This window comes from Lepidochelys olivacea (assembly GCF_965140295.1).
Source record: "Lepidochelys olivacea isolate rLepOli2 genome assembly, chromosome: 1".
Lineage (NCBI taxonomy): Eukaryota > Metazoa > Chordata > Testudines > Cheloniidae > Lepidochelys > Lepidochelys olivacea.
The window spans coordinates 315,204,057-315,228,598 of record NC_140411.1 but is presented as its reverse complement, the minus strand read 5'-3'; the positions used below and the strand labels follow the sequence as shown (position 1 = coordinate 315,228,598).

The 24,542-nt window shown below is 40.3% G+C and overlaps 1 protein-coding gene across 2 annotated transcripts in view; it reads right to left on the bottom strand.

The window, feature by feature from the left end:
* The window catches only part of PLXNB2 (plexin B2), a 324,582-nt gene that overhangs the window by 20,313 nt on the left and 279,727 nt on the right, over positions 1–24,542 (bottom strand). For both annotated transcript variants that reach the window (XM_084611348.1, XM_084611347.1), the window contains 13 exons: positions 20,122–20,258; positions 18,881–19,048; positions 16,111–16,243; positions 14,050–14,280; positions 13,552–13,728; positions 12,772–12,911; positions 11,309–11,409; positions 8,232–8,461; positions 7,238–7,419; positions 6,433–6,499; positions 6,180–6,326; positions 3,551–3,707; positions 1,542–1,642 (listed from right to left, as the gene is read on the bottom strand). In XM_084611348.1, the coding sequence (XP_084467474.1) occupies positions 1,542–1,642; positions 3,551–3,707; positions 6,180–6,326; positions 6,433–6,499; positions 7,238–7,419; positions 8,232–8,461; positions 11,309–11,409; positions 12,772–12,911; positions 13,552–13,728; positions 14,050–14,280; positions 16,111–16,243; positions 18,881–19,048; positions 20,122–20,258 (1,971 nt within the window). The remainder of the gene's footprint in view (positions 1–1,541; positions 1,643–3,550; positions 3,708–6,179; positions 6,327–6,432; positions 6,500–7,237; positions 7,420–8,231; positions 8,462–11,308; positions 11,410–12,771; positions 12,912–13,551; positions 13,729–14,049; positions 14,281–16,110; positions 16,244–18,880; positions 19,049–20,121; positions 20,259–24,542) is intronic.

Here is a 24,542-nt window from a genome sequence, read left to right as displayed (position 1 = left end):
TTTGAAGATACCCACCAATTTTCTTATCCTCCAGTTAGGGCTTGGATCTTGAGAAGTGCTGTGCACACTTTGACTTCTAGCCATCAGGCCCTTCATCCCCAATACCCTCTCTCCTGTAGGAGGGCTCAGCTCTGATACTTGCTGGCTAAGAGGCCACAGGTAAAGCTTCCTCCATGGTTGATAATAATGTTCAAAGTGTGAGAGTTCAATGGCACACAAGCTGTTTGCATGGACCCTCTGCACAAGGGTTAAATTCCCCATACAGGAGCAGAGCTATCTGCCTTCTTAAGGAGCTGTTCTGAACCACCTAACTGGCAGGATATTTGGTGTCAGGAAAGGGTTAGGTAGTGTAAAGGGGAAAAATAAATAACAGGATCACAAGTGCTTCCATACCCATGGCGATGAGCACAGCATGAAACCTAGATAGATTACATAACGAAGAATTTCAATGCCCCTACTCCCACGATCCTGCCAATTTTTTTCCTCTATGTCATACATAACCTGAAACATTATGTTAAGACTGGTTACTTGACTGGGTGTGTCAGGGGTTTATACACAGGGTAAAATAGAGCAAGCTGTCCTTTAAAAAAAAGTGCCTTTGTTTCACCTCAGGGTTTAGAGTTCTTAAACACACCAGTGAAGCAGAGTGACAAATGAAGCAAGATCCAGGGAGACAGGGCAGAACAAAGGCAACTCTCTGATGGAGGGATTTGTAGGGATAGGGGGAAGAGAAGCAGCTTCCAAAATGGGACGCGTGGAGTGAGAAAAAGAGTAGGAAGGTAAGATATCAGACGCCCATACCTCCCAAAATCTGCAGTAGCTAAAGAGGGACGAGTCCTGTCCCCCACATTGGGGTGAGTGGGTAAGGTGCTGCACACAGGGACTGGGAGGCCTGGCAGGGAGGAGTTGTGGAGCAAGCCTCAGCTCATCTCACAGTGGTGGCTCCTGCAGCTCCGGTTCTGAGGGGCTGGCTGGGCTCAGCTCCCCGTTCTGGGCATTGAGACCTAGCCCCTGGTACCTGCACATCATGGGGTGGCCATGTCAAATTTGAGTGAGTGGCATTATGACCCAGCCATGGGGTTGCAGTGGCACTCACTCAAATTTGGCCTGGCTGCCCCCACCCATAAGGGGGGCCAGGTTGGGTCAAACCGGAGTGGTGCTATGACCCTGTGCACAGGGGGCCAGATTGCAATGCCCAGAAAGAACAGCTGAGCCTACCCAGCCCCACGGGACAGGAGCCACTTCAACTGCAATGGGGTTTTGGGAGCTAAAGCAGGACAATCCCATGAACCTGGGACTGCTGAGAGATATGGAAATATAGGCCATATAGGGGCAATTTGGAATTGTATTCAGTGATGGAGAGGAAACCAGTGAGAGTACTAGAATTTGATAGATACTTTCAAATTCTGGAAAGTGAGAATGTAACATAGCTACATGTTCCAGCCCCCTTATCAGATAGTACAAGCCAATTTTCTCTGAAAGCTAATAAAAGTTCATTTATTACGGAAAAACAATTCACAGATGTCAGCAATCCTCCTTACATTATAATGCATCAGAGTATTCATACGTTTCCACCTGCCATCTCTTTGGGATGTTAAATCCAAATCTGAGAGGATCTGGGCAGTAGAACCTGGACGCCACTCTATGGAGTAATTAAAATGAGAAAAGAAACAGGTTTTATCCTTGTGCAACTAAGACAGTACACCACTAATGTGTTTCCATTTAAAGAGCCAATGAATCATCATAAAATATCTTTTGAAATATTCCATTTCAAAACACTTGGACTTTTCTCCTTTCCCTTTTATTTCGTACTATGGAACTTTGCGCAAGTTTTGTTTAAAAATCCATGTGATGTTTGTTTATTTTCCAATTGAAGTCAAAATCCACAGTTTAGGACACCACAATTAGTTGCTGTAGAAATTGCTGTGATATCCAAAACTAGGGTTGCCAACTTTCTAATGGCACAAAACCAAACACCCCTTCCCCGAGGCCCCACCCCTGCTTGCTCCATCCCCCCTCCCACTGTTGCTCGCTCTCCTCCACCCTCACGCACTTTCACTGGGCTGGGGCAGGGGGTTGGGGTGCAAGAGGGGGGTGAGGGCTCTGGCTGGGGCTGCAGGCTCTGGGTGGGGCCGGGGATGAGGGGTTTGGGGTGTGAGAGAGGCTCTGGGCTGGGGCAGGGATGTGGGGGGGTATGGGATCTGGGTTGGGGATGCGGGCTCCGGGTGGGGCCAGAAATAAGGGGTTCAGGGTGTGGGAGAGGGCTCCGGGCTGGGGGTGAAGTAGGGGGCTCCAGGCTGGGGCAGGGGGTTGGGGTGCGGGAAGGGTGTGAGCGCTGGGGTGGGACCAGGGATGAGGAGTTTGTGGTGCAGGTGGGGAGTCAAGGCTGGGGCAGGGGGTTAGGGTGTGGAATCCTGGCAGTGCTTACCATGGCTCCCAGGCAGCGACCATCAGGTCCCTGCACTGCAGCCCCTGAGCGCATGGGTGGCCAAGGAGGCTCCGCACGCTGTCCTCGTACCCACAAGCGCTGCCCCCACAGCTCCCATTGGTCATGGTTCCTGGCCAATGGGAGCTGTGGAGCCAGCACTCGGGGTGGGGGCAGCACGTGGAGCCTCCCTGACTGCCCATGCGCCGAGGGGCTGCAAGGAGCTGGCAGCTGCTTCTGGGAGCTGTGCAAAACTAGGGTAGGTAAGGAGGCTGTCTTAGCCCTGGGCTCCAGCTGCACTGCCAATCAGACTTTTAACAGCCGGGTTGGCACATTCTGGTCAAAAACTGGATGCCTGGCAACCCCGTCCAAAACAGAGGATTAGGGACTTCCTGTGGAACAGATAAATACAAATCTGTTCTTAGGCAAATGCACCAAAGAAAAAAAGTAATAAACACTTTATCCCCTTAAATTATGGCATTAGTGGACATGTCACAAAACTATTTTTCATAGTTTTTGATAAGGTATCAGTTGGTGTTTAAAACATTAAAGGCAACATTTTCAGATGTGACTAGTAACTTTGGAGGTGTCAGTCTTTGGGCACCCAACTGGAGACACCTTATTTTCAGAGAGTGGGTGCTCTGTTCTTTCTGCAAGTCAGGTCCCTTTAAGTTGCCTCAAGGTGGGCAACCAGAAACTGACAGACCCAAAGTTACAAGTCACTTCTGAAAATTTGTGTCCTTACTTTTACATCAATTAATTAATTGTTCATGTTATCAATGTCACATGAATTAGTAACTGAAACAATCAATATTTCATTGGTTCTGTTAGGTTTTACCGAGAGTTATTAATGAGAGTTATTAATGTGCTCCGTGCATTTTTATGAGACTGGGCAAAGAACAAGGGCTAGGCATTTGATAATAAGGACACGCTTTATTTCACAATATAGTAAGTACGAGAGCATCACGCTTAGTGGTAGATTCAGCTTAATAGTTCAAGAACTAAACCTTTGAATGATTTTTTTTCATTTCAATAATCACTTTTACTGAAACATTTCAGGAAAGATAAGAGCATCAAATTAGTGTTTTCGCTATTATTACAACAGCACCAAAAATAACTACTTACCAAGAACAACGCTGTCGGCTTTTGGCCATTGTGAACAAGGCAGATTTCGGTAGACTTGGTCTATTATCTTTTCCTTTACTTGAGAAATAGTATCACAGTTCAGCACTTTCACAGGTACAGAATCAGTGCCTCCATCTTGTACATACACATTTACTGTCTATGAAAGAAAAAAATATGCATAATTATTCAAAAATATCAATTCCAGTCTCTGGTTTTTTTTGATGATTAGAATCCAGGCAGTGCCCAAGATACACTGTGCAGTCCTACCACCACGCAGCAATGTACATTTGCAATGTGGATTATCTGCACAGTTCTTCACTAATATCCAGCCAACTAGCTACTCTAGATTCCAGCCCATTCTTTCTATTATGATAAAATAGAAAAGGCACAGATTGGATGTTCCCCTTCTTCACTGATATCTAATATGACATCTCTACTGTGTCTTGGGAACTTATTAAAGGAAAGTTTCAAATAGAGACAGGCACGTATTAAAATGCTGGACCATCCAATGTCTGTGTACCACTTAGGTTATCCAATAACGCAATACGCAAAGAAGAGTCAATTTACTATTTATTACTTGTCACATTAACCCTCAATTACAGAGGGCACACTTAAGTAGTTTATTCTGGTTCTCAAGATATCATTGGTTCCGTTGGTATTCCCCCATTTTATTTATACAGGAGAGAATCTCTTGAAAAATCTCCAAACCCAGAATGAACTTTAAATGTGCCCACAGCATACAGATGATAATCTCAGTCCAGGTAAAATAAAAAAGGAAGGATAATGTCCTGAAAGGGGAAAGCAGGGATTGTGACCTCACCCTCTATGGCGGGTACCTGATTTCCAATGGTCAAGGCGGTGCAAAATTCTTGGAATTTTCATGGACTCTGCTACACATGCATACTTTGATAGCAGAAATGTCTAGATAGGGCTTCTTTCTCTTTTAATTGGCTAGTAGAACTTCCCTCTCTCTTAGTTATGGTCTTGGTGGAAGTGATCCCTGCACTTCATGTATTATTTTATGTAGTTAAACTGTGCTGCAATGCAGTGAAATTAAACACGTTTTCATTGTCCCTAGACAGAATTTGCAGGCTAATTGTATTTCTTCTTCCCTTCCCTATTTATATTATTAATTATATATGATTTTGCTGTCAGCTGAAAATGTAGTGTGTCAGTGTAACAACTGATGAACATACCCAATTTTTAAACAAAAATAATGACTGTAAAATGGATAAATACCATGCACAATATAGTTCATCTCTCAGTTTCAGGCAGAGGTGTGCAAATTAAATTTGCATTTATCTACCTAAGGCAGTAAGTGCTACATAAATGTCTATCCAAATTCAGACACTGGCATAATTAGCACATTTTTAAAAAAATAATAAAAAAGGCATATAATCCCAATATTATACAGCAATATTAACCTACTTCTTTGTGAAGGATATGTGATTGTTTTGTTATATGTACAACTGATGAATGCAATGAAATCCGGGCCAAATCTGGTCTAATGTTTACAATAAATATCTATGAGAATTATTCTAATTTGGCTCAGAATTGATTGGATTCACACGTCTCTCTTTGATACTGCATTCATAAATCTTAATTGCAAAAGCCATTTTTTGAGTTAAAAGACACCAACTTCAAAGAATGATTGTAGTAAGTCACAAATGATGTACGATACAAAAATATCTTGTTCGTTAAACACGATACAATGTAAATCGTGTTGTCCAGTCTGTGCAGAACTATTAGGTGTACTCTTCAGCTCAGACAAACATGGAATCCTCACGGAGTCCAAAACCGTACATTAAAAAAGTTACATTTTTCCTTTATCTATCCCCCACCCCCAAGCAGTCTGTTAACTACAGTTGCTGTAGGTTGTGTGTAAGAACAATTCATAAGGTAAGCTTCCCATGCTGCCCTCCCACTCAAATCCCTTAGGAATATATCAAAAAAGTGCTTTTAACCAAACACCTAATAAAGGCTTTTATTAAGTTTCATCCGCACTACAGATTTGTCATTGCACGTCTCACAATCAGAGGCAAATGGGAAAGGCTGCTAGCTGTGTCAATAATAAAGCCAGAGTAATCACATCAGAGTGACTTTCAAGGCAAAGAAAATCCCGTACTACTCTTCCGAGGACAGTTCTGAGCATTATGTACGTTTATTAGATCATGCACAAAACAAACAAGCCAAGAGTCTCAAAACCAGATGACTAGATTTAGACGGTTATGTCCATTTTTAGATGCCTAAAGAAGTAGCCCGATACGCACCATTAGAGTTAGGGACTATTCATAGGGTCTGATTCTTGTCTCACTGATGCTGGTGTAAATCAGGAGTAACTCCACAGAAATCAATGGAATTAAACCAATATAAAATGGTTGAGAGAGGATCAGGCTATTGGGAGTCTTCCCTCAAACTTCTTCAGAGATTGGGGGTGCTCAGATCTGGGGATTTGCTTCTAAGCCCTTCTATATAGTTCTTAATTCTTCACCTATTGCCCACATTAATAGTTCATCTTGGCTCTCATTAATTGTTATAGAAAGAGTGTACGGATATAAATTTAAATTCCACAGTGTTCAAGAGGAAAAGATTTGATATAAATTAATGACTGAGCAGATGAGCTGCTTACCAGCTGTGTATACTCTACATCATCTCCCAGTAACCCTGTGTCATTCAGTGTATATTTGGCTTTCATCAGCACAGCATCCACTGGGCCTTTTTCCACCTGATGTTTGATAGCCTTGAACAATTTATAAAGAGGTTCTCCAGCATTGTCCTGTTTAAGGGAAAAAAACAAAAATAAAAAAATGGAAGGTATAATCAATGCCATATGTTTTAGTACTTAATGAAGGAGAAGTATATGCATAGCTTTCATCCCTTACCTTCAGATATTGATATAAGCAAATAGCCATCCAATTAGACAACATCCTCTCCACAACAGTTTCTGATCTAAAAAATATGAATATCGAAAATGTTTGCTGACAAGAAGGCAATTTTCTTTTAAAGTGTTGCCTGAAATAAAATATTTCTACATTAACAGCACTTGCTGTCCTAATGCAATAATTTTACATAGGTTCTTTAAAGCATGCGCCTGCATTAGATAATGCTTTGCACTGTTCAACATTCTTAGATACTTTCAGCTCATTACTTTTACTGGAAGGTACATATCATATATTCAAAATCAGAAGTTTGTTTCCATGTTGTAAGAATGAGTGCTTAAAAGAAATCTACACTTTAGTTACTGGGGAACAAACTAATTGAAACAAAACATACACAGCAAAGATTAAATTCTGTAATGTATTTAGGAGTAAGAATCAGACCTATCTAATTGAAGGAGATGCATCAGAAAATTGTTTAAGAGCATTCATTATGGAGATGATATGGTATAAAATTAGATGATAAGCATACAAAAATTTCAATATTGCATTTTCTTCATGGATAGATGTTTGCGCAAGATGCTTCCAAGCTCTAACTTAAATTATTTGGACACGACAAATGGCTCTAGTTGCTCTTAAAAAAAGTAAATCCTATCCATTTTTGTTCCCTAATGTGCTCGGGCAGGTCATCATCATGATGATTTCTAGACAGTCTATAGCACGACACACACACTCTGAAAAACACCACACGGTAAATGTAACAATGTTGCAAAAAACGAAGGACTATGGAAAACAAGACAATCATTCAAACCTTCTGAGCATCAGCTTTGGGTTTTTGGCCACAACATACTGCTCCATCAGCTCTAAGAACAATGTCCTCATGATGTCAGTATAATATTCTAGCTTTCCATGTAAAGCAACAGTCAATAGGGATGCAAAATAAACTTTTTCTCGGGCAGAGAACTCCCTCTGCTTCTCCAATGTATGAATAAACTAAAACAGAAAAAGCAGATTTAGCTTTGAGTCTAAATGATTCATGACAAGTTTCAAGAGCAGGTCAAAACATATCTGGCACGGTAGGAAGGGGGAAAACCCAAAACACCTATTGTCTTAATGTTAGTCTTCTAAGTACAGCATGAAAAAAAAACACTCGAAGTTTTGGACAAACTACATATAAATAAGCACTATCTACAACTCTCCTCTCTCTCTGCGTGCGAGAGAGTTTTAAACACACTGTCTTCAGGGCTAACTCAACTAATATTTCTATATCTTCGATAAAGTATGAAGTAATACACAATGAAGGATGTTTTTGTTTAAAGAAACCTCTGCACTATAAGTTTAACCTCCCTTCATCCTTCCCGCAACAAACCCCCAACCAAACAAAAACCAAACCCTTCCACTTTCATTACAAGGACTGCAAGCTGAATACATACATTGTAAGTTTCAGATCTTGTTTTCCTCTGCCTCAGAATGCAACACTACTTTTAAGTAATGAGCATTAGGGCCATGCTTAAAAAAAACAGGTGCCTGCAGTTAGCTTCTCACTCCATATTTAGCCACCTAAAAATCAGCCTGATTTACAAGAGTACCAAGATTTAGCACTTTGGGAGCAGGTGGGTGCTCATCAATCTTGAAATCAGGCCACTTTTTAGGCGCCTAAATATGGACTTAAGAGCTGAACTTTAGGCTCATCTGTGCTTAAAAATGTATGCGTGACTCTACATGTACATACATACATACCAGGCAAAAAGACTTTTCTGAAAAATACAGGGTGAGCTCAAAGTGACTTTTACTTCAATACTCACATTTATGAGAAATGATTTGCTATTCAGTAGATTGGAGAACTGATTTAAAGCCTGCTCCACAGTTTGCTGTCTAGCCTCTGGAATATCCAATTTCCCAGTAATCATTACATCTTTCTCTCCATCTTTTGAGGGCAAGAAGAAGACTCTGTCTGTGTACATTTTATAGTCCAGCACAGGAATTCCTGCTTCACTGACATCATTGGTCTGATCTTCCATCTCTATCATTAGATCTAGAACATACAATATTCCTAGTTTTAGAGTTAGTTTTAGAAACCACAGTACCTTTTGTTGTCATCTGACAATGAAAGCATTTTATACCAGGGAAAACAATGATCAAACTTATTCAGAATCCTTTCCCCTTCCACTTCCATTTCACTTTTTCCATAGTATGTTTACCAATTGCCAAAGCATGTTCCCTGCAACTCAGAGTTTCTTTCCAGATGATCCTGTTGAGACACTGACAGGGCTGTCTTTGAGGAATCACAGGGTATATCTCCTCACCAATTTGGAGCTTGTGACAGCAAGTCTCAGAGTCTGGGTCTACAGACTGCTCCTGGGGCTCATGCTAAGGTGCTAATAATAGCTGTGCAGACTTTAGATGTCTAAGGAAGGGGGTGTGCTTCAGAGCCCGAGCTCCAGCTAGAGACCGAATGTCTACATGGCTATTTTTAGCACCATAGCAGGAGCCTGAGTCTGTCAACCTGGGCTCTGAGCCAGGTTGCCATCACAGGCTGCAGCTTGCTGTGAAGATGTACCTATAGTTACCTAGACTGGGGAAGGGACAATCTCATTGTTTTCTGTTTGTACAGTACGCAGGCACAAACAGGGCTTGATTGATAACTGGGGCTCCTACACAGCATCATTATACATATGCTAATCATCATCATTACAATATTTTCTTATTGGATATTGTAATGTGATATGTGGAGGATCATGAATTTACTGTAGGATCAGTAATTACTGAATGCTGGGCTTTATGCAGAGAGCTCTTCTTAAAACACACACACACACACACACACAGCAGCAAAGGGAAGAAAGAAATTGTTGCCAACTACTTTTCTTGTGTTTATATACTTTCTATTCCTTTCAGTCCACATCACTGTGAAAGCTGCCCTTTAATTCTTTTCATGATAGTTGGGATGTTGAGCCACGGAGCAAGAGCAACAGGAAGTACAAAGAATAATCATTTTATTAGGAGAAGGGTAGAAAGGAAGAAGGTAAAATAATTCACTGAAAATGATGAAAACACTTCTGTGAGCTTTCAAGTTCTTGACACAAAAAGCAATTAGAGGTCACCTTTCCACAAAGTGGTCATTTCAGCTGGAGGCTTTCCAGTTGTCTGATATTGCTGACTGACTAGAATACCATGTTAATTAATATAATGGCCTGTCATCGTGGCAATTTTTATTTGACCACATAATTTATCCTGGTTCTCTTTATTCTGTTACACTCAGCCAATTCTAAGAAAGAAAACATCTCATGGTTTCAAGCTTCGTGCTGTGTGTGTTCTTCTACCCTAATCATCACTTCCTTTACTATGACTGCTCTGATGCATGCAGGAAGACTCCTCTTCCTACATTTGCCATAATCAATATTATATGCATCTAGAAACTACTTTCATTTAAGTGCTTTACTTTACTACTAGCCAAGACAACGTGAATCTTATGTGCTAGATTACACTGTTAGAGACAATTTGTGTTTCTCCTGTGCCCAGGGAGGCAGCTGTGCTGGAGTAGGAGATTAACCCCACACTCCAGCAGGCACCAGTACTCCCTGCACTCTTCTGGGAGTCCTGGCAGGGGACAGGCAGCTTCACATTCCAGAAACAGTTTTGAGAAACCGAGGGCAGAAAAGAAGAGGGATTACGAAGGCCAGCTGGTAAGGGAGTCTAATAAGCAGAGATGGCTCCAAACGGGGACCTTGATCTTCAGCCCTTCAAATTTCAGAGTGGCCTTTGAAGCTGAATCCCTTAGTCCAAACAGTTGCTACAGAGATTTGGTATTGGGTAGGGTCCAAAATTGGAACAGGCCAATTTTCCAGATGTGACTCAAGTATAATGGGAAAAAAACTATTCTGAGACAATTTCGGCACCAATGGCAGAAATCTCAGGGTAACAGTAGATTTTATGAGTTTTCCACTATTCAAGATGGCAGAAATCTTGTCAGATTATCTACAGAGTCAATTCAAACCCATACCCTGAATTCCCAAAGCTAAATCTAAGCCAAATTCAGATTCAACCACCACTTTTTCAGCCCATCTCTGTTAATAAGAAACAAGTAATTTCTCTTTAGGAAAAAAAGATGCTTTGTTATAGAAGCAAAGATAGGTTATTTCAGCATAAACAAATAGTGTATTTTAGACGGTGATATGACAGGTCAAGGTAATCACTTAGGCCAAAGTTTTCAAACGTGGGTGCCTGAATTAGACACCAAAATAAGTAGCCTGATATTCAGAGGTGCTGTGCTCTTACAGCTCCCATTGATTTCCTTCAGGTGATGTCTCTTTACATACAGTAAAGAATGAACCAGCTCCTCAAATCAGGTTCCATTATTTCCCGTTACAAAGAGGTACATTTTCTTCTTCTCTCTGATTTTCCCAGACTTAAAAGATATTGCAGTCTATCTTCATAAACTCATAGCGCACCAATTCATATATTTTGTGGCTTTCCTAACATAATATTTTTATTAAAATAAAATGTGTCACATTTTATCAATAGCATAAATACAGACTACAGTTACTTATTGTGAAATAGGTGACTTTTCAGTACCAGTGGCAGCTTTTTAATAGTAATCATAAAAAAACATAGTTTCTATTTCCATTTGCTGATTTAATTCCTTGTGCTTATTTTATCTTTACCCTAAAAACCTGTTTCCTTTAATCACTTTCACTCTATTTAATCTTATTTATGGCCTTCATTGTCAGAAGAATATGTACTGTACATTGATGTCTGCAATCAAGAGTAGTTATACTGGCTTGTAGTTACACCCAAGAAACAGTTTAAGCAAGACAGTGCAGTAGTTTTAGCCCAATTTAGGATTTCTCATTAGGGTCCATAAGAAATCTAACATCAATCATACCTGTGAATTCCTTTTTGCACCTATCTCTGACACTTTCTTCCAATCCTTCAAGCTGTGACTTGATTTTTTCATATTCACGTTCTGCTTGTTGGCTTTTTCGTCTTTAAGGAATAAAGTACGATTTTGAAAGTTATTAACGGTAAAAGTAAAGCATTTTGCAATTGCACTGATTGGAAAGGCTGAGGGATCATAGGAAGACTGTTTCTTTTCCTCTTTACCTTTAATAACGAAAGTGGAGGAGATAGTGGGTCAGATCTTCAGCTAATGTAAATCGATGTAGCTCTACAATGGAACTGCTTACACAGATCGGCTGATGATCTGGCCCAATGATTTTAACCTTATTAGGATACATTTGTGAGCACATTTTAAACACAGCTACTTCACTTGTGCAAGCTGGACAGAGAATGCAATAAGCACTCACAGCACATTCCACAACAGCTGCTGAGTCACGACTAAGGCTTGTCTACACTTAAGATAGGTCAACATAGTTACGACGCTGACAGATGTGAAAAATTCACACCCCTGAATGTCATTGTTAAGATGACCTAACCCCTGGTGTAGATGTGGCTAGAACAATAGAAGACTTCTTCTGTTGACTTAGCTACTTCCATTTGGGGAGGTGGATTAGTTACATGGCCAGAAATACCCCTTCAGTCACGGTAAGAAGTGTCTACACTACAGCAACACAGTGGCAGTGTTGTAGCTGTGCTTCTGTAACATCCAGAGCATAGACATGGCTTAAGTCAGTACATGCACAGGATCATACTGAGCAGGTTATGGGAGATCTAAGGGAGTTTCAACGTTGTACAGGGGCAAATACTATAAAGCACTGCATCTCAGTTGTACAGCTTTGCATCATTACAGTGAAATCCACCAAGCTTATACGCTACTTACATCCCACTTAAGACTGCAAAATAGGCCCCAAGTAGGACTTAGGTGGTGTATAGTTCTGATACTGGCACTCCACAAAGGGGTGAATTTCACCATTAGTCATGAAATGTGTATGTGGTAATATGTGGCTCAGCTGTAAAGGCCGGAATATCCACTCAGACAGATCCAACCATCTCAGGTCTACAGAGTGTTGACATAGGAAGCTTAAACATTGACTAATACACATGCAAAGCAGCAATATTTTCACTAGCATGAAGGCACTTCAGCTGCAATTTCAAGACTGTGTGTGCGCACCTTACCCCCTCAGTGTGCAGTGTGAAAACCTGGGCCAATCTGTTTGGGCTTACAGCAGAGAAAGAATACTGGGCTGACTGGCACCAAGGAATACCACTGAAAGGGTCTATGTGAGGGGAATTATTGGTACAAATGTTATCCAGCTACTTCCTTTAAAATGTTTAGTTTATTAAGTGATCAAGATGGTTTCTCTTTGCAGATAAGAACAGTTTGCTCTTCTGCCCCATCAGCCTTCTCCTTCAGAGCTTTGGGACAGCCATAGCATCCGACTATCTTACCTGTAACAGTAGATAGAGATGATGATAATGGCCACCATAGGAAAAATTACAGATGGCAAAATCACATCCAGGGGTACGTCACTCACACGTGTGTCATATTCCACCCTTCCTAGGATCCATTCTCTGAGGCCAAATTTCACCTGAAGAATTAAATAAATACTTATACCTGCCTCAGAAATGTAACTAGAAGATTATTCAATAATTTAGCTGCCATGCTTTAGTTTCTTAGTAATCTTTATAATCTGTAGAATTCCTAGTCCAGATTGCCAAACAGGTATAATATGCAGATACAATTTTTTTGCTGGCATAAATTGGCATAGCTCCAATGAAGTTAATGAATTAATGGAGCAGCACCTATTTATTCCAGCAGGTAAGTTGGCCCTTATTACATAAAAGGAAAAGAAAAACCTATTACTATACAAAGGAATTTAAGGCCCAATCCTGTAAGCACTTACTACCCAGAATAGTGATGGACTGCAATGGGACTTGTCAAGATAGAAAACCCGATTTCTAGTTGTGAGTATGCATAAGACTGGACCCCTTAATAAAAGCGGCAATCAACATCTTGGGACATTCTATTTATCTGCAATCCTTTTATAGATAGCAGGCAGAATCTGGAAGTGGAGTGGAGTCACAAGATAGTTTCCTTTATATAATGGCCACTGAAAAATAAACCCATGCAAATAGGAAGCTACTGTATCAGTGTCACAAACACAGTACTCCATACCCTCCTCTCTACATACATGCTATTAAAGACAACTTGCAGGGAAGGTGACATACAATGAATTCAGGCAAGTTATTGATTGTATCCCTCTTCTGCCTTCTCTTTGGCTGAGGTTGTACTACTGGTGGTTCACAATATAGATCCTTGTCAGTCAGTGTTTTTATGTTGCAGGGTTCTGCCCCCACAAAAGCTTGAGCCTCCTCTATCGTCATGGCTTTGTTCAGATTACTGCCCTAGACAGAAAATATAAGGCTAAGTCATTTTAGCTGCAAAGCCACGGGTGAAGCAATCCACAAGTTACACAATATTTTGTACAGTTCATTTTCAACAGAGGATGTAGTTCTGACATCAATGTGAAGGGGGAGGAAAAAATACCCCCAGGCTTTTACACACAGAGGAAATCTATTAATTCTGTGGGAACACAGCTAATATGGAAATTCCAGATTCCAGCAGTGGAGGGCAGCATGCAGTTTTTAAGGATGAAAGGAAAATCTCACACCTATATATTTATTATAATGATAAAACTAGAACCAGCCATGTCTTGTCAAGTTTACCTCTGCATGAATAACGTTGTTGACTTGTTTTTTGATGCCATCAGTGAAGTTTTCAAATGTTGGATCCGCAACATATTTAAAGGAATCATTGTTCTCAATATTTAGAACCAAATTGTAACCATCCATTTTAATAAGAGTAGTAATCCTATAGTTTTCTGGATCCTCTAATATTGGTGGAGAAGAGAAGACTATTGTGCTTTCATTGATTTTTGCAATATCTTTTCCTTCAAACTAAAAAGCAAACAAAACATTTTGGGTTTTGATTAGATCATGTTATTTGCTGCTGAACATTTAGCACCTAAAAATACAACACAACCAAGTTAAATAAAAAGGTGAGGCTTCTCAGATACTTTTGGAAAAGAAAAAAATCACTGGACAAAAATAAATCATCGCTTCAGTGTGGGTTAGTATTTAGGCCCAAAGCAAAATCCGAAGGTCTGAACACTCCCGAAGTTGGCAGAAAGTTTGTGTCATTATCTGAATTTTGTGGGTTTGAACCATTTTAGGGCGATTTAATGTTGAGAACATAGGATTGGTGGGGCTGGGGTGGTAACGCCTTAGCTTTAATCCAGACTGGTTTTGACTCTTCTGCAACTTTGGGCACATCACTTGTCTTCAAGGCATTTATAAATAACAGAGACGTTATCAGCTTAATATAAATGCTCATTACCATTTATGAATAAAATACATTAAACACCAACCAGCTAACTCACAACAAACCTTATCTTCCACCACAATGAATGTTTATTTTTAAGGCACCTCATGCTTGAAAATGTCTGGATCCTAACAGTAGAATTTTTTTTATATATAATTTCTTCCTCCCCATCCCAATCCTTTGCATTAGGTGTTCCTTGACACATTAAAAAAGTACTATTATACAAATAGTCTACTCTAGGAACCCTCTTCAACCAATCATTAACATAAATAACAACACACAAATCAGCAGCTATCTTTATGACTTCTAGTACATTTTGGATACTACCATAATATAATGAAATGAAAATAAAGTGAACTTAAAAGTAAACAAATGGTGGACAGACCACATTTACAGCGCCTCCAAATAGAGGTTTTTTATATATTTGAATAAATATATACAGGGGGGAGAAACACTTGAGAATATTAAACAAAGTTTTGCTAAGGAAAAGTTTTTCATGAGTTTAGTGTAGGCCAGATATAGTAGAACTTCATCTGTTAGCCTACGTTGTAGTAGTTGCAGTAAATAGACTAAGAAAGGTGGACAGTGTCTTAAGAAGAGCACAAAAATTGTATAGATTCTTAAACATTAAATTATGTATTTGAAATTAGAACTGAAAATAGACAATAGGAAAACAAACGTTAGTTTTTGAACAAGTTTTGAACTATGTCCCCATCAAAGAGACATTTTAGCTTCTTAATCAGGTGATAAACTGTAGTCTTCCTGAGAAATATTGCAGTTATTTGTAGTGAAGGGGTCTGCTTAGCATCAGATGCTGGAGGGGTAGTTTTAAAATTCCATGTATAAGGATATGCACACACTACAGGAAGAATATGCCAGGAATGGGCAAAAAAAGTAGGAACTTTTCAGTTTGCAAACCCAAATTGAATGGGTTTGGATTTTGCAAAGCCAAGAGCAGGAGCAGTTTAGATTTGAGTCCAGAATTGTCCAAACATCTACAGCTCAGTAGGGAAGACAGGGGATAGGATACATGATTCCACTTTGGACTTGCCAAAGAATTTCAGTTGCCCCGTTCAAGGCTCGGTTCTACAACCCTTATTCATGTTGAAAAGTACCTTACTGTTTGAGTTGTCTCTTTGAAATCAAGGGGGCTTGCTTGCATTGTAAGGTACTAATCAACGTAAGTAAGGATGGAAGAATTGGGCCCTTAGTTTGCGGCTGAAAAAAGTACAAATATTGACAGGGTTTATGTACCTGAGGTTTTCTTTAAACCATTTAGGCCCAATCCAAACCCCACTGACATCCGTGGACAGATTTCAATGGGGTTTGGGATCAGGCTCCGTTTAGACATCACACTGATGATGAAGACAGCATGTCTGACCAATAAATAAATAAATAAAAATTACCTTTCTGGAGTCTAGACTGTGTATTTGTCTCTTCTTCCTTCTGGAAGGCCCATGAAGTTCAGCAGTTACAACTATGGAGAAACTCTGGATGATATCAAACCCAGTTCCCGTTACAGTAATATTTCTCCCTCCACTGAAAAAGCAGACACAAATCAAACATGAGTAAAGTTCTACAACCATACACTAGCTCCATCTAGGACTTCTTCCTCTTAAAATATTTTTTGCATAGCTTTGCATGCAGGTGCTTGTACAATAGTTAGGTATCAAATGTAAGAACTTCCAGTAAACCAAATATGGATATAAAATTTTGAAGTGATACAGCTGATCCAAACCCCGTGGCCTATTTGTGATTTTTATATTGACATTTTTAAATTGTTTAAAATATTTTTCCTTGCCTTTATCACTGTTTGGCAGCACGGAAGAGGGGTGGGGAAGATGGGGAGAACACTACACAAACAGGGGAACCTAACACAATGGTTGGTGGTTCCTAACAAAATGACTCAGTGCTTGGATGAGATCAGCTCATGGATGAAAAATAGCCGGCTGAAAGTGAAGCTGAGCAAGACAGAGGTTATGCTGGTGGGCAAAGGAAAGCATTTTGAAGAATTTGTAGCCATGGAGCATTCTCCTTTAGTTGAAGATACACACCCACAACTGGTCAATGCAGTCTCCAGGTTAGGACTACTCTTGGATTCCTCACTGAGGCTAAGCTCTCACAGAGCAGCATCTGTGCGTAACGCTTTCCATCATTTCCGGGTACCTAGGAGACTCTACCCTATCATGACAGACAGTGATCTGGCCTCAGTTATTCATGCCTTAATGACCTCTTGGCTGGACTACAGTAAGGCAGTATACCTGGGGATGAAGTACCTTTAGCACTTAAACTCCCACTTATTCAGAAGACTGCAGTGCATCTCTATAGTAATGCTGGTTACCCCAAGCACATCACACCTGTCCTCTGCTCCCTACCCTGGCTTCCCATAGAATCAAGTCAAGTCTTAGACCTCATCTTCAAGGTGCTCCATTGCCTGGCATCAGGATATTTCAAAGAGCCTCTAAAGCTCTGGGTCAAAGACCATGCTCATCAACTTTGCTCCTCCAGCTCAGTGGAACTCCCTACAACAGAAGATAAAGCTTTCTAAGGGGCTGGTCCAAGACTGTGGAATGAACTCCATCAGGAATTAAGGATCACCACAAACCTCATCATCTTCCATTCCAAGTGCAAGATGCACTTCTTCAACCTTACCTTCTCTGACATAAATGCATAGCAACATGCATATTAAAAGAGCCCCTACCAAAACAGGACACTTCACTGCAAGCACATCTCCCTCAAGAGAGAGGATGAGAGAATAAACATGTGCCATATTAGTCATGTTGCTTACTGCATTCCTGGAAGGTGCTCTGATAGTGTGGTGATGAGTGTTATAAGAACCTATATAGAAAGGAATAAAGGTCACAAGGTGTTGGCTCTCTTTGTTGCAGTTGATAGATGCATTAATAATTAAGAAAGACTTAGCGTAAATTTCCACCCACCAACGATCCCAATAATCATGACGGGGAGGGAAGGTGATCCATAGAATAATCTAATAAAATGAGTTCCACTTTATCAAAAGTTTTGAGAATCCCTGGAGTGACTGACTATAAAGGGGGAAAATTAGACTGATTACAAAGCGCTGTCAAATGTACCAAGTAAACAAAAGAAAGACAACTATTGTCCCACTAATCTCTTAAATGGTAATAATCTTAAACATTATTTTACATAAAAGGTCATGTTCAAGGAGCCTGGTAAGTCACAGCTGATTTAACTTTTAAGATGCTGTTCGGGTCATCATCTCATGTTGGGGTTTTTGGTAGAAAGTGACAGCATTTGAGATTGGGCTCGTTCCCTCTAATCTCTCAGGATATGAAAATACCAAGATGTCCTCTATTAGGCAGCAAGATTAAGATATTAAGAAGCTGAAGCCCATGAGTAAAGATCACAGTTTTTGTCCTGAGCCCTTGAAATGAGGAGTACTCTGGGAGGACTTCTATACAGGTACACTGTCAAATAGTTCAAAGTATCATGTTGGGATTTCCTGTTTGCTTTTATGTTTAGGCTATCGGTATTTTTCTTTTCAGAAAGAACTGAAGAAACCACCAATTTGGCTGTAGATTAAAAAACAAAAACAAAAACAAAAAACCACACACACAGACACACAAAATCTCTTAAAAATCCTGCTGAACTCCAATTGTGCTTTTTAACCAGCTACTACTTGCCCTACTGGAACAAAGCTGGCAAGTCATAATTTATTCTTTTTTATTTCCATCATATCAACTCTTATTAATAGCCAAGCAAGCCATGTTTCAGAAATGGATGGACATGGACATTTTGACAGCTTTATGTTATCAGGTGATGACTTCTGCTTTAACGGGAATAAGATTAATTTTAAAAAGCAAGGTAAAACTAGGGTAGATTGCCGTTCTCCTTAAATACATCTCCATCTCTTTTCTTTTTCCTTTAAGAAATCTGTATTTTAAAAGAAGTTAATTAATTTTCCTATTTCAAGATTTAGCTTTGAAAAAGGTATTATTAAAGTTTTGAAGTAAACAGAATACATTATTAAAACGTGTTGGCAATGGTTTGGGAAAAAATGTACAGACTCATATACTTAACCTTTCTGCAGAGACACAGTATATTGGCTTTCATTTAAATAGTTCCATATGAAGAAAAACTACCACACCCCCATATCTACTAAGAATGAACGTAATTATAATAGAAACATTTCATTACCTGCTGAAGCTATTTTTTGGAAAGAATTTAGTGACGGTAGGATTTTTGCTATATGCAAACAAACTATCCAATTTGTTCTTTGTGTTTCCGTGATGCACCATTACATGAACTTCTTCAACTTTGTCATGTTGTCCTGTGATGCAAACTATTTGTTCACCAAAATCAGTGCTGGAAATTGGAGGGGAAAAAAAGGGGAAACAAGGCTCAAATTACCAGCATTGTTATTAATCATCATCTTTATTACGGTAGTGCCTAAGAGACGACCAAGAATGGGGCCTCACTGTGTTAGGCATTGAACAAATGGTAGCACAGTCCCTGCCCCAAAGAGTTTACAATCTAAATAGACAAGGTAGACATGGGAGAAGGGGAGAGGTGTGGGGGAAACACAAGCCCCATGAACAAAGTGATCACTGCAAACGTGCTAGTTCCAAAATTTTGGTTTTTGGGGTGGTCTAGTTAGAAGGGGATCAGCTACATGGAAAGAAAAAGGGAAGGGAAGAGCAGTGAGGGGGATGGGGCAGTGGAGAAGAGTCTAAGAGGGGTGCGGTTGAGTGACCTGAGGTGAAGAGATTGTGAGGAAGGGGATGGAGAGGGTTGGAGCAAACAACCAATCAGTACAGGGCAGAGAAAGTCCAGTCAAAACTCAAAGTTTTCTGTCAGAAGGTTCCTGCTCTGGCTGCTTCTGTAGCTATTCCTACCTGCTGGATTCTCTGGCTGGTTCTTGGCTGCAGTTTACCCTGGCCACATGGCTGGGAATGGTGGGGGGCTGAGGGAAGGCTTTGTACTACTCTGTATTACTGTCACAAAGTGACAAGTTTTAATAAGGGCAAAGCTTCATAAAAAAATAAAAGACAAGCGCTTCCTTCCCTCTTCCCACCCCATCCCTTAATGCCTTCTTATAGCTAACGCCCTCCTACCTTCCATCCTCCCCCACCCGTCCCCTGTGATTCACAGAATAAATAGAAACAACCAAAAACCTACCCCAAAAATTAATGAACAAACAAAATCATGGCACCAAATTAATGTTCACAAACCATCACTCTATGTTTGCACCGCTTCTGTGTTCTATCCCTTTCTCTCACTCTATGTCTGTCTTATCTGTTTAGAAATGGTAAACCATTTGGGGCAGGGATCTCCTCTCACAATAGATTTCACAATGCCTAGCATAGATGAGCTCTGATCTCGGTTGGTGCTAGTGGAGTACAAGTCAATATTATGGAAGTTAAGTGCTGCATACGTACATGTTGCAGGGCACATCACCAAGGAAAACGCTAACATCTTTCTGGGAACCAGTTTCCAGATTGTTCCCAGTGATTGTAAGGATGGTCCCACCAGCTTGGGGGCCTTTTGTTGGACTTATTCCTGTAGGATCAGGTTGCTGTAAGGAAGAAATGGCAACAAACTAATTAAACACATGGGTTTAAGTTTTTACTTTACAATGGAATTATTTACATTTCTAGTGATTACAGACTAAGTTTTCAACAATGATTAGTATTTTTGGATGCCTAACTTGAAACACCTAAATGAAAGCCTGATTTTTAGAAAGAGTTGTTTCTCTGAAAAATCAGTCCCCATTAAGGGGTCTCAATTTGAGGCAATTTTGAAAAAGACAGTATCAATATGGATGTGAAGAATAAAAAAAACTATGAGAATAATAGGGTTATGAACTGATCTTCCACAACAGACTATCCTTTATTAGAGAATGAGGTGATTAACAGGTAATGTTGTATCCTCTCTCCAACATGCCCTGTGCGATTTTTAGCAAATATATTAGCATTTCTTCTTTTTGATCGGAGTTCGGCCTGCACAGATTCTTCTCCCCATACAGCAATTAGATCCAGTGTCTCCTGTTTGCTCCACGCTGGAGCTCATTTGCGATTCTGGGACTGCATGGTCACCTGTGCTGCTGAGCTCCCCATGCTGACCAAACAGGAAAGTCAAAAGTTCCCAGGGCTTTTCCTGTGTACCTGGCTAGTGCATCGGAGTTCAAAGCGCTGTCCAGAGTGGTCATATTGGAGCACTCCCAGAAGCCAATACTGTCGATTTGCGTCTGCACTACCCCAAATTCGACCCAGCAAGGTCAATTTTAGCACTACTCTCCTCGCTGGGGAGGAGCACAGAAGTAGATTTTAAGAGCCCTTTAAGTTGACGGAACGGGGTTGGTTGTGTGGACGCATCCATTTTAAAACGGACCTAACATGGCTAAATTCGACCTAACCCCATAGTGTAGACCAGAGCTAAGGACTGTATCTGCACCAGAGTGCAGCATCGAACTTGAAGTGTGATTATTGAAGTGTGAAAGAAGAAGGGAAGGGAAGAGCGGTGAGAGGGATGGGGCAGTGGAGAAGAGACTAAGAGGGGTGGGGTTGAGTGACCCGACGGGTAGCAGTCAGGTATTGCAAGCTTCCACAGGGCTATCACCACTGTTAATGGTACCTAAGAATCCCTGTTGGAGCTGCTGTAGGTGGCAGTAAAGAAGGAGACAGAACTTGGACAGAAGTTGCACTTTAATCCCTATTTTTCTAAAGCTCAAACTCATTTACTAACAGCTCCTCAAAGGACTAATTTAAAGACAGATAAAATGGAGAGGCTGAACATGAATATTCAGTACTAAACTATTAAAAATAATGTTCTAAATACTATGAAACCTACAAATATAAGTGCTTACTAGAGATGGCATAACAGCGTGTACTGAACTGCGTATCTGAGATTCTTTGATGTGATCTCTAATAAGTGGGCATTACTTGTCCAGGGTTCATTATGCTAAACCAGGCGGGGAAATGGGTGCCTTGATTTTTCCTGAGGTGTTTCTTAATGGACCAATAAACACGCTCCGGGGTGTCTTCATGGTTTGATGAAAAGCACTTTTCAGAAATGCAATCACGTTGGCTGGTGTAGTACAAGATCTTTTAAATCTCTTGCTGAATGTTGAGATGGTTTCAATATGTACTTGCAATATTAATTGCATTAGCCTTGTTTGAAAGCAATAAGCATCAAATTATCTGAAAAGAAGGCAGCCTGATACCACAGCTGGTATCAAAATGAACTACCAACAGGAGAGAGAGGTTAGATACTTAGTAACTGCACAACACTTTTGCTTTGGGGATCTTGGCACACTTTACAACTGTTGAGAGGGCTGGCTTGCTGTAATGCTGGTTCTAGGTTCCCTATAATTCCCAATTCCCACCCCACCCCTTCCCATGGCATCCATGTCTGATCCAAAATGTTAAGATGCAAACAGATTGAAAACGGCTCATGCTACTGCATGTGTGCCAAGCATGTATTATCAATACAGCCTACAAAGGCATGTGGATGCAGAATCAGGAGTGGAACAAGCAATAGTCACAGTATACTTTCTCTCACATTAGCACGAGCATTTTCAAAGGCAGCCTAAACCTTTACAGATGGCACTGGCCCAGGAGGTAAGTCCACTGCATGGTCTACGCGATGGTATTAAGTCCAGCGATAGCCTTTATACAAGATGCTACTTGGAGGCTCAGCTTGTCTCTATAGATCCAGTATTCTTGAGAGGAAGGTGAGTCTTCTCCCCTGGTGTAGGGCCATGCTGACAGAATGACAGACATGAGCACTTGTGGTTTATTCTCGGATTCTTTCCAGTCTCTGCCTTGAAACTAGTACATAACTGGCTTGGTTGATTCTTTTTCTATCTGTCTTTGTTTTCTAGATTTCTGTCACGTTCCCATATTCTTGTTCAGTTACTATATATTCCTGCTGCCAGGCTGCTCTGGATAAGGAGTCAGTTCTGTACATCTAAACTGTAGCACTGCAGTTTCAGTAGCAAACACTGAAGGTGTTTTGGGGTTGCTAGCAGTGGTTTTTTAAAAATGTTTAGTGGTTTAGGGTCATTTTCTACTTCAATGGTTTGCCATCCTTGAACATGCAAATGTAAAACTTTTGAAAATGATATGAAAATGAAAATGATATGAAAATGATCTCAAGACATTCTGTTTCAATTTGAGTCTCTTTTTCCATTGGTGACTAGACATTTTTGTCTCTTTTGTACGAGCGATACCCCAAGCCCCACCACACTGACATTGTGTAGGAGCCTCTTCACAACATAGTATTTCAGGATTGGATACTTAGTCACCAGCTTTCTGATACTTGTGATGGCTGCGTCGTGATGAGGTAACCATCGTGCAACTTCGCAACTTCGTCCAGTAGTTGCCTAAAGTGTTTGCACACATGTGAGAGGCTTGGGAGAAACTATCAGCTTGCATATCCTAATAATCTCTGAACTGATTTAATATCTGTAGGTTGGGCAGCCACTGTATTGCTTTTATGTTTTCAGGGTCAGGTCTTAGAACTTGCAAGGTCAGCAAATGTCTTGTGTATGGTAAAGCAGTCAATCTTCTTTTTTCAATTTTAGGTTTACTTCCCTGGCTCTCTGTAGCAGATAGATGAGGTTGTGGTTGTGATCTACCACAGCTACTGCCATGTCGTCTCCATTTCTATACACTAGAATGTCTTCAGCTATGATGCTGAGCCTGCAAATCCTGTTAGTACATCTCATTGGCAGTGTCAATATTCGTTTGCTGCATGTTTGATTCTCAATAACATTCTCAGTCATCTGTATCTACCTGCTGGCGTCCAAAGTGTGGCTCCGTATCTGTTTTCCTTATGCAGTAGCACTTGCCAATAACGGTCTTTGGCATCAAGTACTGAGTATATTTTTGCTTTTTGCTAAGTCAGGCAATATTTCTTCAATTGTAGGCATGTGGTTGTGAGCTCTTGTTAGTACCTAGCTTAAATTGCTTGCATCAATGCAAATACACAGCTTGCCTGGCTTCTCGGTGACTACCATGCTGTTTATCCAGCTTGTGGGTTCTGTGACTAACAAGGATGCCTTCTTTTCCACTTGCTTTACTACTCCCATTTTTTCTTCTTTACGTAATGGGTGCTCTGCGAGGCAGATGCTCTATTGGCTTAATTGTTTTATCTATTTCTAGGTATAACATTCCTTGAACATCTGGGATGTCTTCCGATACCTCATGGTAAGTTTTTAGCGGCTTTGTTGAAGGGATGGCAGAGTACATTGCCTACTCTGGGTATGTATGGTTGCTTGTGTGTCTATTGGTTGAATTATTTGTCCCAAGTTTAGTGTCACTATGTTAATCAATTTGCTCATTTTAGCTGAAAGTGGTAGCTTCTATGTTCTTTAACTTTCTACTCCTGGGGGAATCATGTTTGTTGTCTGTATTGTTAATGACATACTTGCTGACAGATATTATGAAATAAATTACCAAAATAATTGAAACTGGTATGATTATATTGTGTTATTTTGACAAAATATGCAGAAATTTAAAATATTGTGTGCAGAATATTTTATTTTTTGGCACAGAATTCCCCCAGAAGTAGTACTCTTAGTAGTTTGATACTGTGACTCACTGCCATAGTAACAAGCAACCAGACAGATAAAGGGAAAGAAAACTGGTTTGGCTTTTCGCTGTTCAGGTGCTGCTATTTCATTTGTAAAGACGTGTAGAGCTGTCAGTATTCCAGATGTTTGGGATGGCTGGACATTGAGAAATTAGAAGGAGCATTTTATTTCCATTGTACCAGTAATGGCTATGTTAAAACTGACAGAAAATGTTCAAGTCATTGTTAACCTATGCCTGATTCTGCTTACACTGAAGTCAATGCC